Source organism: Arvicanthis niloticus, chromosome 25 (genome assembly GCF_011762505.2).
Source record: "Arvicanthis niloticus isolate mArvNil1 chromosome 25, mArvNil1.pat.X, whole genome shotgun sequence".
In the NCBI taxonomy this organism is placed as follows: domain Eukaryota; kingdom Metazoa; phylum Chordata; class Mammalia; order Rodentia; family Muridae; genus Arvicanthis; species Arvicanthis niloticus.
The window spans coordinates 22,538,105-22,552,238 of record NC_133433.1 but is presented as its reverse complement, the minus strand read 5'-3'; the positions used below and the strand labels follow the sequence as shown (position 1 = coordinate 22,552,238).

Here is a 14,134-nt window from a genome sequence, read left to right as displayed (position 1 = left end):
TCTCTCCATCTGCCTGTCTGAAACAAGTCTCACTACATAGCCCTGGCTGGTTTGGAACTTGCTAGACCAAGATGGTCTCAAACTCACAGAGATCCTTTTTCCTCTGCCTCCTAAGTGAGGTTTAAAGGCATATGCCATCATATCCAGCTCAGCTGAACCTTTTAAAAACTGATTTATTTATTTATTTACTTACTTTACGTGCAGTGGTGTTTTGTCTGCATGTATGTCTGTGTGGGGGTGTCAGACCCTCTGAAACTAGAATTGCAGACAGTTGTGAACTGTTATATAGGTGCTGGGATTTGAACTTGGATTCTCTGGAAGGATGTTTTATAAAATTAATTCAACCAGTGCTCTTAACCACTGAGCCATCTCTCCAGCTCTCCAGCTGAACTCTTTGGGATTCGTTTTATAGTAAAACATTTTAAAGTTGCCTCTGAGAGATGGGCATGAGGCGGAGAATTTTTTATGTTCAGAGATGTCATAGACCGTGGGATGGGAAATTGAAATGTGGGTAGGTGGGTGGGTTATGCTGTAAGTGTGATTACTGAGGGTAATAACTTAGAGTTTTAATAGACGTCGTTATCTAGCGCTGATGTATATAGTTAAGTTTGATAAAATCTTAGAAATGGCTGTGCAACTGTCTGAGGTCTTAGTAAAGTCTATATTTTAAGGTCAAGTAGGTGTCTGGTTCTTCATGTAATCTTTTGATTAAACCAAGTACAAAATATAACTATAAGACTTCCCAGGCAGCCTAACTCGTTTAAGTCATTCTCGGGGCTGGTAGCAGCTTTCTCATTGCACAAAGCTTTTCTTATAGCGAGGTGTGCCCTACTTGCCAACTTAAGGTGCACTTAAAAATTAATATGGGATCCAAACGAACACAGTGTAGATATTTGAGAGGAAGAGTTCTTTTTAAACTGAAACACAAAGTTTTACCTACAAGTTACAATAGCACCCTAGTTTTAGTAATTGTGCACACACACACACAGCACAGAATCAGAAGTGGCTTGCTAGGTGATTTTTCAGGGGAATTAAGATGAGGCAGAATCATGCCATTACAGTCAGCTTTCAAAATAACATGGCACTGTGGCAAAATAATAAGAGTTTGTTGCAAAATGTAACCTAATAAAAAGAATCTGATTTAGCTTTATGAACAGATTTACCCTGGTGTTAAAATGTTGTAAAAAATTAATTTTTCTGCAAAGAAAACCTCGAAGATTGAACCTTGGCTATAGACACTGGAAAATATAAAGTTAAACATGTAGATAACAGAGCCCTGGGCTGCCCCGGGTTCGCTTTGTAGACCAGGCTGACCTTAAACTCACAGAGATCTGCCTGCTTCTGCCTCCCCGAGTACTGGGACTAAAGGCTGTGCCACCACACTCAGTGCAGAAAAGCTTTTCTTAATTACATGCTAATGTGAGCAAAACCTTTAATTGGCCTAAAGACACATCAAGTGCATTGATGACACTGGCAATTTTGATTATTCTAGAACATATTTGTATATAGTAAGAGTAGATGTTAAGCTACAGCTATATTAAATTTTGAAATGTTTATGAAATAGTGGGTATGGGACTATTTGCTATGCGTTGCAGCTTAATTCCCCTCACTTGTCAACATAACTTGTTTGCAGTAAGAATCAAGCACTTCCCTTACTGAATGTGTAGCTGTGCGCTCTGCTGTCCTTGCCATGGGTCTAACCTTCTGAGGTTACCTGCAGCTTTGGAACGCTCTGCATCTTTGATGCTCCGCAAACATCCCGACCCCCCCTTTACAATTCAGTCTGTCATTCGACCGCTTGCTTCTGTTGGAACCTGATCTTAAACGATTCCCATGTATTTCTCTTTTGCATTAGTCTGATGCCTGAGGCATCAGTCAGTCCTAGAAAGCTGTCTAGCTTGCAGAGGAGCCTCTCAGCCTTTATTTCTCCTGTGGCACTTGCTTGCCATTGTGGTCAGGTTTACTCCTGACGGACAAGGTTGCCCTCCTCTATATGTATGCTGATCTAGCAAAGAGAACAAATTGTTTTCATCTGTAGTGTTGCCTAAAGGTTTTTTGTTTGTTTGTTTGTTTTTGTTTTGTTTTTTTCCTTTTAAATGAGGTAAAGGATATTGCTGGCTAGTTACACTGGGTAGATTTATTTCAACTTGACACAAACTGTAGTCATCTGAGAAGAGGAAACCTTGATTCAGAAATTGCCTCCATTAAGATTGGTCTGTATGAAGTCTGGAGGGCATTTCTTAATTGTGGGTAGTGCTGTCGCTGGGCTAGTGGTCCTGGGTTCTGTAAGAAAGCATATGAGCAAGTTATAGGGAGAAGCCAACAAGCAGCAGCCTCCATGACCACTGCTTCAGTTCCTGCCTCCAGGTCCCTGCCCTCGGTGAGTCCTTGGCTTAAAGTCCTGCAGTGGTGGATTACAATATGGAAGTGTAAGACACTAAACCTTTTTCTCCCCAACTTGCTTTTTGGTCATGGTGCTTCTTCACAGCATTGAATATTGACTAAGACACTACTATATCAGAAATTCCCTTTAATGATCCCTGGATGCTGCCTTTTGAACAAGGTAGTATTGAGTACATTTACATTTTACAAACTTGTATTATGTGTATGGGTGTTTTGCTTGCATACATATTTGTCTACCATATGTATGCCTGGAGTCCACGGGGGCCAGAAGAGTGTGTCACATCTCTTGAACTGGAGTTACAGATCATTCTGAAGTTCTATGTGGGTGCTGGGAATTGAAGCCAGGTCTTCTGGAGGCAAAAACAAACAAACCTACAAAACAAACAAATAAAAAACCCACACCGACCAATCTCTCCAGCCCAATTGAATACACTTTAAAACTCCCTCTGAAATACAAAAAAAGGGGGGTGCTTTTCAGCTTTTCAGAACCCCTTTTAGTGTAAAAGAATATAGGAAATGTCCATTGCAAGTGGCTGGTTCAGCTGCACAAAGTAAACTGTTTCCCACAGGAGCATCTTGCCTCAGGTGCCCTTTAAGAGTCTGGGATGCCTGGTTACCTGGGCAAAGGATGGCCCCAGGGTATCTGTTCCACTTCTTCTCTTTTGCACCCATCTGTTATGAGGCTTAGCACTCAGGTGGGTGTGTATACAGGAAATCAGTACCTCAAAATAGATTAAAAAGTGAGTCAAAGTATTTTCTGATGTTATTTTTTTTTTTATTAGGCTGATAAGTGTGGTGGTGTCATTAGCCCTTTTGTTTATAAAATCCCAGGGTATTTTATAACACTGAATAAGATTGGCAATCAGGAAGTTTTAGAAAATTCATATTAGTCTTTGGCAGGATGGTTGAGTCAAAATTTTTCTTCAGCTTAAATATGTTAACTAAAAAGTTTATGTATTTCTGGATCTGCCTCTTTACTCTTTTATCTTCTGTATTATAGTTACAACCTAAAGTTAATGAAAGTTACTCAGGATAATGTTAAAAGGTAATGAGATTAGATGCACAGTTTACATTTTATTTGTGTACAAGGATACCATACAATAGTGTATATATAGATGTGTGTGTGTCCTCGTTTCTCTTGTGCTGCTTAATGTTGAAATCTGTGGTGTTATTAGACTTCATTGATAGTCTTCTGTGGGCCCATGAGAAGTTGCATGTAGCAAGAAGACGGTGCTGAATTTGTTTCATCGGTATGGTAGGAGATGTGAGGCCTCTGGGCTAAGGCCAGGGTGCTGCCTGCCGGCTCATGGTCTGTCTTCAAGGAGCTGGCTTCAGGGAGTGACAGTTAGGGCCAAGCTGCAGAGTGTGAAGGCCTTTCTCCAAAGGATGTAGTTTCTGATTTTTGTACTAGAGTGGTACAACTTGGGGATAGGGCAGCGTGATCATTTTGATCATTTAGAAAAAAAAGCCCGGGACCTTCAGAGTCTTAAGTTGTTAGCTCAGTGTTATTTGATTGTTACCTTTAAAGCAGTTACTAGTTCTCAGCTAATGGGGGTTGGGAGATTTTCATCTGAAAGGCAGTTTAGAATATCCAGCCATCTCAAAGTTATGTAGAAATAACTGAAAGGTTTCTGCAAGAAACCTGTGAAATAGTGCATTATGTAACATGGCACTAGACTATTGTTAACTGAATTTTTTTCCCTTAACAAAATGATCAGTAAGCAGATGGACATGTTATAAACAACCCTTAGATGCCCACTGCTTATAACCTATTAAATATCCAAATCTGCCACCAAGAACTGCTGAAACTTTTTTAGATGAAGTCATCATTGTTGGTCAGTTGCTGATACCAGAATCTTCTTTTCCTTTAAAAGCTCTGTCATTGTATCACTTGCTTGGTTTCCTGGAACATGTGTCACTAGTTATTGTTCTGGCTTTGAGTGGCCCTCCATCCTGCCACGGAGGAAAGACTCCTAGTCTGTGAGCCGAGTTTCCCAACATTCATATGCAGATTCCGAGTACAGGGTCGAGGGTGGGGGTAGGGATGCTCTGAGACTGTATTTTGCAAAGCCGGCTGAGGTCCAGTGGTCCTGTCCTCAGACCCCAATTCAAAGGGCTAGTTTCTAATCTCTAGGAAGAGTCAGAGAAACAAGAAAGTGCAGCAGAATGCAGGGTGCATTGTGACTCTTGGCTAGGTGGTCAGGGAGGGAAACATCCTCAGACAGCTGCTAACAGGAACAAGGATCTTAGATGGAGAAGAAGCCAGGCTGCACAGTGAGGGGACAAGGAGGCCGGAGCAAAACAAGTTGCAAGTGAGAAAGCAGAGGGATGGTTGTTAATCTTCCAGAGTTTGATTTTCCTGGATTTGGGCAGAGTTCATAATGGGAGGGAGGAGGTACTTGGGCATCTGATGGTAGCATGCATTCAGCCACACTCAGACTTGTAGACAAGATCCTGAAAGCCAAGGGAAGGTCTTTAAGGATTTCACAGGAAGCAAGAAATGGCTCATTGAGTCTGTAGTCTACAGAGGATTGGCCATTCTCTGGACTTTAGAGAACCAGGTCACCCAGAGTCTGTCTGAGGGAGAAGGAGCAGGAGGAAGAGGAGGTGGAGGATGAGGTAGTGGTCTAGGTCCAGGCAGACCTGAGACTGGAGCAAATTGAGCAAGTTCAGAATCTTCGAGGGGATTTGCTATAAAGCACAAGCTGCCTGGCGATGGGGCCATATCTGCTTGGTTTAGTGTTGTATATGCAGAGTGTCGAGTATCTAACATAATCAAGATTGGTTATTATCTGGTGAAAAAAAAAATGAAAGTCATCCCTGCAGTCTTTGTTAAGGTTTAAAACTCACTTTGTGGTTCTGGGGATCAAATCCAAGGTCATATATTTACCAAGCATGGCCTCTATGTTAAGTTGCATAACCAGTTCCTTGTGTTTTGCCTCATTCATTCATTCATTCATTCATCCATCCATTCATTTCTTACTTGTTTGGTTATTTATTCATTTCTTTATTTATTTCTTTGGTGGTGTTTTTAAGACAGGGTCTCACTCAGTAGCAATAGCTTGGAATTGGATAATTAGGCCAGGCTGACCTTGAACTCAAGGTGATCTACCTCCCTCTACTTCCTGAATGCTGGGATTAAAGATGTAAGCCACCACATCTAGCTCCCAGGCTTATTTTAATATGTTGTTTGGACTAATTCAGGCCTTCAGAAGGAATTAACATCTTTCTAAATAATTTTCTGTACAGTTGAGAATTATTCCTATCACAACTAAAATGATCAAAATGGAAATCTTTGTTAGGAAGTAGAGAAAGGAGAGATTTTGGAGGTTGAAAGTATAGTTAAGGTGAACATATAGAAAAATACCGCATAGTATATAGCACAGGGGATGGTATTGGCCTTTGAAACAATACAAACTTTCATGACCAAGATGGTCACTATTCAGAATGGTCTTTCTCCAAATAGGATGGAAGCAGTGTGTAGTGTTTTTTTGTTGGTGGGCTTTCTACACTGATGCAGGTGTTGCATCTGTGTCCTATCTGATGAATAGCTCTTGAGCACTTGAATTCATGTGGTTTTTAAGAGTAAGAACTGCTTTTTAAAATTTATTTAACTTTAATGATTTTAAAAGGCAACACATGGCTAGTAGCTGCTGGCTCAGGCCACACAGTCGTAGCATATCCCACAGTGCCCAGGAAAATTAATGGGGAAGAAAATGTGGTCTTGGCCAGAGAGTTCCGGAAGGGCCCCACTTGGTACAGGAGGCCGATTTGAAGCTGCCTGGTGATGAACTGATGTTCTGATGTTGTGATTTGAAGGGGCACTTCCTGCTTCTTTTATCTGGATGTTTGTCATCTGGAGAGATGCCTCTTCCAAAGGCAAGCCTTGGCCCCACTGGACTTCCCTCTTTCCAAGTTGGCTGTTGGAGGCTGTGTGGCCGGTGGGGAGATAGCTGCCCATGGGCTCTGCTTAGGACTTTCTGTTTGAATTCAGGCTCAGCAGCAAACCTTTTATCTTCTGTGTGTTCACTTATCACCATGTGGATTCAGTTCTTCTCTTGGTAGTGCTGTCTCCTTGGTGACAGAGTGGCCTCTTTCTGGGTTGTGATGAGGGTGGTGATACACTGTTCCAGCTGCTGGGCATGCCTTGGGAAACTCTGATGGATACTTCCCTCCATGCAGAGTCTCTGCCAGTTCTTTTCAGGTCTTTGGAGGTAAAGAAGAGAAGTTGAAAGAGCTGCCCACAGAGGGGCTAGCAGGAGCCAAGCAATCCTCAGTCTCTCACGGGCAAACACCCTACAACTTCACACTTGCCAAAGTGTGCTGGACATTCACAGAAAACTCCTGCTGCCTATGTGGTTGAACTAGAGGAAATATTTGCATCCGAAAGGTGTTTTGAATTCACCTTTTTTCCTGGATAGGTTTCTAATCTGTGCCTGTGATTAAAACGTCTGTATCGTGGCACTGCATTAAAACTCAGGTGCACAAAAGCCATTGTGTTTCCAGAATGGTGGGGCAATTAGGAATTGGTTAAGTTTTGTGAGGTTGGAAAGTAACTGCATTAAATAGAAAATCAATAAATCTAATAAAACCTAATAAAAACTAACTTGCAATGACATCATTTACGTCTCAAATATTCATGACTTCTCATTGACTTCTTGTGTGTTTGTTGCTCTCACTGCTGCTGATTTGTATTCTCTTAATTTAAGGAAGATTCAGGAGTCCTGTGGCACTAGAGATCGAGCCCAGGGCTTTGCTCACGCTAGGCCAGTACTGGGAGCTGCATTCTCGTTCACTGCTGGGTCTTTGTGCTGTTTACGTCTTTAGACCTGCCTGTTGATTTCCAGGAAAATTACCAGCAGTCCCCACGTGGTTCTCTTACCTGCTTGTTCCTAAACTAACATCTGATGGAAAGTTCCTTGAGAGGAATGCGCTTCTGTTGGGTGAGGAAGCCATGCTTCGTGGGTTCATCTCTGACTCCAGTGGAGCTTATGTGAGCCTTCGGCCTCTGCCCTCCTTCATCCCTGCGTCCCTTTGCCTTCGGGGAACTGTTTGCCATTTAGATGTTAATCTAAGAGTCTTGTTAGCTTATACAAGGGTTTTTCATCTGTGAAGAGGAGCATGGGGCAGAGGCCCAAAAGTGTTTGTCAGCTCAGAGCTGCTTGCCACTGGCACTGAGCTTCTGCCTGTGCTGATAGTTCTCTTGGGTGGCAGTCTTGTGCCCCTGCCTCACCGCGGCAAGCATGCATCTTGTGAACGAACGCTCCTTGAGTTCACACCCCGGTTTCATACTGCTCATACGGGTTAAATTATTAAAATTTGTTTCCTTCTCTTTCAATGCATAGCTTTTAATGCATAGCTACTAGAAAGTGAACCCTTCTTTTCTGATTGTTACTTAGGTGTGGCCCGCTCAACAGAGATATATAGGCACAGGTAATGTAGACATTCAGTGTAGAGAAGGGTGAAGCCTTCAAAATGGAGTTTTATTTTAAACATGTTAGAAAAACTGAGAATTCTGTCTCCCAGCTGCGATTTGGGAAAGTGGTCATTCAGATGGTCTTAGTAATAAAAAAAAAAATCGACCAAAATCAATTAATTAGGTTAGCTCAGATCAGACGTATGGACCGTGGTTACTAGATGGATTCCTGACACAGTTGCCTCTTGGTTCGAGGTGTCAGAAGAGAAGCTGGGTGGCCTTGGTGGCCAGAGAGCTGGCAGTCACTGATGGTAGACTGCGGAGCCACAGGTTCTTAACTCTTGCCTGGGGCACACCTGAGCAGGTCACAGCTGCAGTGGGTCACATGCTTACTCGACGCCTTATAATGCTGGCATTTTTCGTGCCTCGGGGAGTGGATTGTTAATGGGAATGAGTAGGGAACCGGAAGGAGGGGAACAAAGCCAAGTGTCTGGTATAATTACTCTCAGCGAGCCTGTTTTGTCTCTTCTCCTGCCCATACAACTTCCTTTTCCCTTCTGCCGGGTCCTTAGCTGATAAAAAGCAAGTGTCAACTCCACTGCTGCGGCTTCAAGCAGGGTCTGCAATGCCCCGGGCTTCCTGGTCCTACAGGAGAGGGTACCAGGGCCCTCTGTGCTCTTTTTACCCCAGGGCAGAGGCGGGCAGGATCTATTCAGGCAGTGGCATTCTTACTCCCACACACACTTGGTATGCCCCAGCAGATGAAACTGTTGGGATATGAAGGAAGGCCTTCTAGAACATTTAAGTGATACTTCCTACCTTCCTTAAGCTGATGTGGTAAGTGGGCTGTATGGCTGGCTTAAGCTGTTATCAAGTCCATTGCAACATCTATTTCCTTGAAAGTTAAGAGTGAACCTTGGGCAAATGAAGACTGACTCTTGAAGTTTTTTAGGTTAGGCACAAATTCAGTTTATCAATATTTGTTGCACTTGGCACAGGAGATTTTTATTTACTCCTTGCTCTGGACTTTTAGTTGTTCTGCAAAAGAAAAAAAAAAGCAGCACATTTTCACAGAAACAGCTTTCCTGTGTACTTGATTCTCTCCTGTCTGACCTCTGTATTTGGAGAAGGTAGATCAGAAAATATATGGCAGTTAGTGGCGGAGTGAGGAGACCTTTGACGTTGGCTGACAGCTGTCACCTGAAAGCTGCAGACCCGGAGACCCTCTCAGGTGTCGTGTCTGTGGTGCTGACAGTGAGCAGGAATGTTGTTTACATTTCCATAAACAGAGTTTCCTCCGTGTTAAGAATACCTTAGGATCGGGCAGATAGAAGAGGGGGCTATCTGTCTCGTGGGTGACTCCTTACAGAGTTGGTTATTTGCATATTCTTGTAGAAATCCACAGTAGAATTCATGACTGAGTCTGTTTAGAGCATCACTGTAAATTTTTCATCATGTGCCCTGTGCCCCAAGTGGGTCAGTAACACCCAGTGCTTAGTGTGCTTATGAGAGGAAATCAATGAGTTAAATTCCAAAGATGTCTAAGATTTTAGGCATTTTTTTTTCTTACGTGAATTCATTCTTTATTAGGTTGTTGATTCAATAAGCAGTGAACAAAAACACTTTTCTGTTTTGGTTGTTGAAGCATTCTTCGAATCAAATTGGTTATTTTAATCTGACCCCAAATCTATCAGAAAGAGTTTATAGGTAAGGCAGAAAGCTGGGAAGCTATGCAGTTAGCATCGGAGGTGAAGGGATGCCAGCTAGCCCCACTCCCTGCTGTGTCCTGCTTTGTCCTATAAGGTTTTTAAAAGGTCTGGTGGATATTTTTAACTTTTTTTCTGTTAAAGTATCATCCAGTTTTGGCTAGTTTCTGAAAAAGTCTGTGTCTCTACCAACAGGAATAGTATCTACAACTAGTTTTCCTGAGTAGTCACTGGGGGTGTGGGTATAATGGAGCCGGTGTCTCGACCCTGCTACCATCCGCCCCACGATTCTGGAACGTGGTGGGCCCAGCGCCATGAGTGAAATTGGTCCTCACGGTGAATGAAAGCTTCACTTGTAGTCTCTTTCTGAATCTTGTCTATTCCCGCTATTAAGCATAATGAAATTATGAATTTATTGTGCGGTTCTTGAGCTTGCTTTTCAACCTCATTACGGGCGCTTTCTTGTTAGATGCTTCTGTTGCTGTTACAGAGTTGTATGTGGGCTGTAAATATCTAATTTGTACAAAATGACTGATTTTGGTATTTGTATAATCCTCCAGTCAATTTGACTAAGTTGGGCTTTTCCCAGTCCTCGGTGCCGTGCTCACCGCTCATCTGATTACCGCTCAGGGGAGTGAGGTTAAGGGCGGCTGTTGGGAACCAGAGCGTTTCCAGGGCTTTAGCCCAGCAGATGGGCTGCTGGCTATATTCATACATCTGCTTGCCTGCTGTGGCAGCTGCTGCTGCTTCATGTTGTGTCCTTTTGTTCTGTTCCATCCAAGAAGGGAATGTGAGGAAGTGTAGTGAATGGATTAATTTAAGGTTAAGGTTAGTGTTTTGCCGCCTTTCCACGTAACGGATCATAATGCTTCTCGTAGAAGCTAATGAGTTTCCCTTAAAGTGAACTAGATTTGTAAAATACAGCTCAGCAAGGGGCCTGGGTTTGTATTGTTGATGGGAACTAAATTCAAATGTGTAAAATACCAGCAGCTTTTATCATTTGTTCCTAATTCTTTGTTTTCTTTTTTCTTTCTTCCCACCCCCCACTCCCTTCCAGGACCTATATCCAGACTTCGCCGACACTGCAGGGGCCACGAGAATTAAGGAAATCTAGAATGACATGAAGAAGATTAGTTAAGGATTATAGGTTTTGAGGACAAGCACCCCAGAGAAGTGAAGCACAGACAAGCTCCCAAGCTGTGTTTGGAGGAGCCGTGTGTTAGAAGAAGATGGCGGATCCAGGAATGATGAGTCTTTTTGGCGAGGATGGGAATCTGTTCAGCGAAGGCCTTGAAGGCCTTGGGGAATGTGGCTACCCTGAAAACCCAGTGAATCCCATGGGTCAGCAAATGCCCATAGACCAAGGTTTTCCCTCCTTACAGCCATCCCTCCACCATCCTTCCCCTAATCAGAATCAAACCAAGTTGACCCATTTCGATCACTATAATCAGTACGAACAAAAGATGCATCTGATGGATCAGCCTAACCGGATGATGGGCAGCGCCCCCGGGAACGGATTGGCATCTCCGCACTCACAGTATCACACCCCTCCCGTTCCCCAGGTGCCACACGGAGGCAGTGGTGGCGGTCAGATGGGGGTGTATCCCGGCATGCAGAACGAAAGGCACGGGCAATCTTTTGTGGATGGCGGCTCCATGTGGGGCCCCCGGGCCGTTCAGGTACCAGACCAGATACGAGCCCCCTACCAGCAACAGCAGCCACAGCCAGCTCCGTCGGGGCCACCGGCACAGGGCCACCCCCAGCACATGCAGCAGATGGGCAGCTATATGGCACGTGGGGACTTCTCCATGCAGCAGCATGGGCAGCCACAACAGAGGATGAGCCAGTTTCCCCAAGGCCAGGAGGGCCTCAGTCAGGGAAGCCCTTTCATCGCCACCTCAGGACCTGGCCACCTGTCCCACATGCCCCAGCAGAGCCCCAGCATGGCCCCTTCCCTGCGTCACCCGGTACAGCAGCAGTTTCACCACCACCCCGCTGCTCTCCACGGAGAATCCGTTGCCCACAGTCCCAGATTCTCCCCCAATCCCCCCCAACAAGGGGCTGTCAGGCCACAAACCCTTAACTTTAGTTCTCGGAACCAGACGGTCCCCTCCCCTACTGTAAACAACTCAGGGCAGTATTCTCGATATCCTTACAGTAACCTAAATCAGGGATTAGTTAACAGTACAGGGATGAATCAAAATCTAGGCCTTACAAACAGTACTCCAATGAATCAGTCCGTACCAAGATACCCCAATGCTGTAGGATTCCCGTCAAACAGTGGTCAGGGACTCATGCACCAGCAGCCCATCCACTCCAGTGGCTCACTTAACCAAATGAACACACAAACTATGCACCCTTCACAGCCTCAGGGAACTTATGCCTCTCCACCTCCCATGTCACCCATGAAAGCAATGAGTAATCCAGCAGGCACGCCTCCGCCGCAAGTCAGGCCTGGAAGCGCTGGGATGCCAATGGAAGTTGGCAGTTATCCAAATATGCCCCACCCTCAGCCATCTCACCAGCCCCCTGGTGCCATGGGAATCGGACAGAGGAATATAGGCCCCAGAAACATGCAGCAGCCTCGTTCATTCATGGGCATGTCCTCGGCACCCAGGGAGCTGACCGGACACATGAGACCAAATGGTTGCCCTGGTGTTGGTCTTGCGGATCCACAAGCAATCCAGGAACGACTGATACCTGGCCCACAGCACCCTGGTCAGCAGCCATCCTTTCAGCAGTTGCCAACCTGTCCTCCACTGCAGCCCCACCCAGGCCTGCACCAGTCTTCACCTCCACACCCCCATCACCAGCCTTGGGCACAACTTCACCCGTCACCCCAGAATACCCCGCAGAAAGTGCCTGTGCATCAGGTAAGGGGATGCAGACCGCCTGCCCTGCAGCCGCAACACTGTTAACTTGTCTAACGGAATTATCCTTTGTAGGTTGCCTCAGAGTCGCCCCACCCTTCTGTACTCACTGGTTCATTCATTCAAGAGTTCTTTAATCACTGTCCTGGGAACTGTGCTGGGTGTAAAGCTGCAGCTAGTAGTGGTAGTTGTCTGAGACTGGTTAGGAAAAGGTTCTTTGTCACTCTTCCCCACCCCCTTTTGCGCTGTTTGAAGAGTACACTGTAACTTGGTTTCCAGCAATTGCTTGTGTATCAGCATCCCTTCTATCTCCCTCTGTTTACCTTCTGTGGGAAGCTGTGAAATATGTGTTTCTATAGTACTTAATTTACCGACTGTTGAGAGTGTGAATTTACGTCGAGATCTGTAGGAAATGACAGGGAATGGTAATTTATAGGAGTTGGTTTGAGATTTGTGTGCCGGCACAGAAGGATCACGGGGTTTTATAAGTTAAGATTTTTTTTTTTTTTTTTTAGCTTTGCCAATTCATATTTACAGAGGCATTCCCCTGCACCTCCGTCCTTTGTGTATTCTGGTCTTCATGGCCTTGACCTGTGAAGAGCAGTGCGTATAGGAACAGATTTTTCTGAGTGCATATTCATCCCCTTGGGCTTTTGTGGGGGGCAGGGCACAGGGGGTGGTTTCAGAACTGTATGGCATACTGGTTCTTCCTGATGGACTTAATCAATTTGGGAAACCATGACTTCTGTGTGAATACAGAACAGAGTGGAAGATCACAAGTGCTTACGTGACAGATGTCCCGGAAGAGGAAGTACCTGTGAAGGAAGAGTGTTGAAATTCCAGTAAAACTTTCCTTGGGGAAGTGATTCCTGCAGATATTTCATGTGCTTTAAGGTGATTTCCCCCAACATGTGCACCTGGAGTTGAGTTCTCTGCAGGGAGAAGCAGCTTTGAGAGGGAAGGCTCGGGCCAGGGAGAGGATGCTGGGAGCTCGTGTCCTGTTTTACAGAATTGGACTTAAATGAAGAATTACTCCTGGTGGTCATGTCATCTTTGGAAAGATGGGTGAGCAGCAGGAAGTAGGAAGCAGCTGTCCAGGCTTGTGAAGACAGTTGGAATCAGAGATAGGGATGGATCTGGTAGTGGAAACAGAGAAGGCTGAGGTTGGGTAAAGGGAAGGGCCTGCCCTCACGATGCATTCAGTGCACAGTTCAGCCGAGTGGTGCTGGGGCTTCAGCCTGCCCTTGGTTGCCAGAGCCAAGGTATGGTTGCTCTGTGGTACACCCAGTGTCTCAGGAGCACTGCAGAGGTGGCTCATCATACCCACCCAGTGGACAGAACCATCAGCCTTCTGGAAAGGGATCCTGGGAATCTTCCCTCACTCTTTCCTCCAGCATACCCAGAGGCTGATAGGAAATGGGAAGACAGCTGCCATCAGAGCTGCTTGTCCTGATGGAGAGCCAGCTTCAGAGCCAGATCTGAGGTTTTCCTTCCTGTTGACTCAGGATCTGTCCTAGGGTGGGCCGACCTCGGTACCTCGGGGGCAGAAATGAATGTGGCCTAGTTTTGGGAAAGTATTGTGTTAGCAAGGAAGGGATGGTGCTGAGAGGTGGTGGTGAGCTCCATTAACCCCAGGCCGAGGCGGAGGATCTCTGAGAACTGGAGGCCAGCCTGGGCTGTCCAGAAAACCTTGCTTAAAATACAAAAAAGATTAGGGGAGGGTGAGTCGGGGGAGTAGA

General features: G+C 45.2%; 1 protein-coding gene across 5 annotated transcripts in view; it reads left to right on the top strand.

Moving 5' to 3' along the window:
- Chd7 (chromodomain helicase DNA binding protein 7) overlaps nucleotides 1-14,134 on the top strand; it is a 183,962-nt gene that overhangs the window by 50,984 nt on the left and 118,844 nt on the right. For all 5 annotated transcript variants that reach the window (XM_076924229.1, XM_076924231.1, XM_076924230.1 and 2 more), the window contains exon 2: nucleotides 10,583-12,398. In XM_076924229.1, the coding sequence (XP_076780344.1) occupies nucleotides 10,755-12,398 (1,644 nt within the window). In that variant the 5' untranslated portion in view covers nucleotides 10,583-10,754. The remainder of the gene's footprint in view (nucleotides 1-10,582; nucleotides 12,399-14,134) is intronic.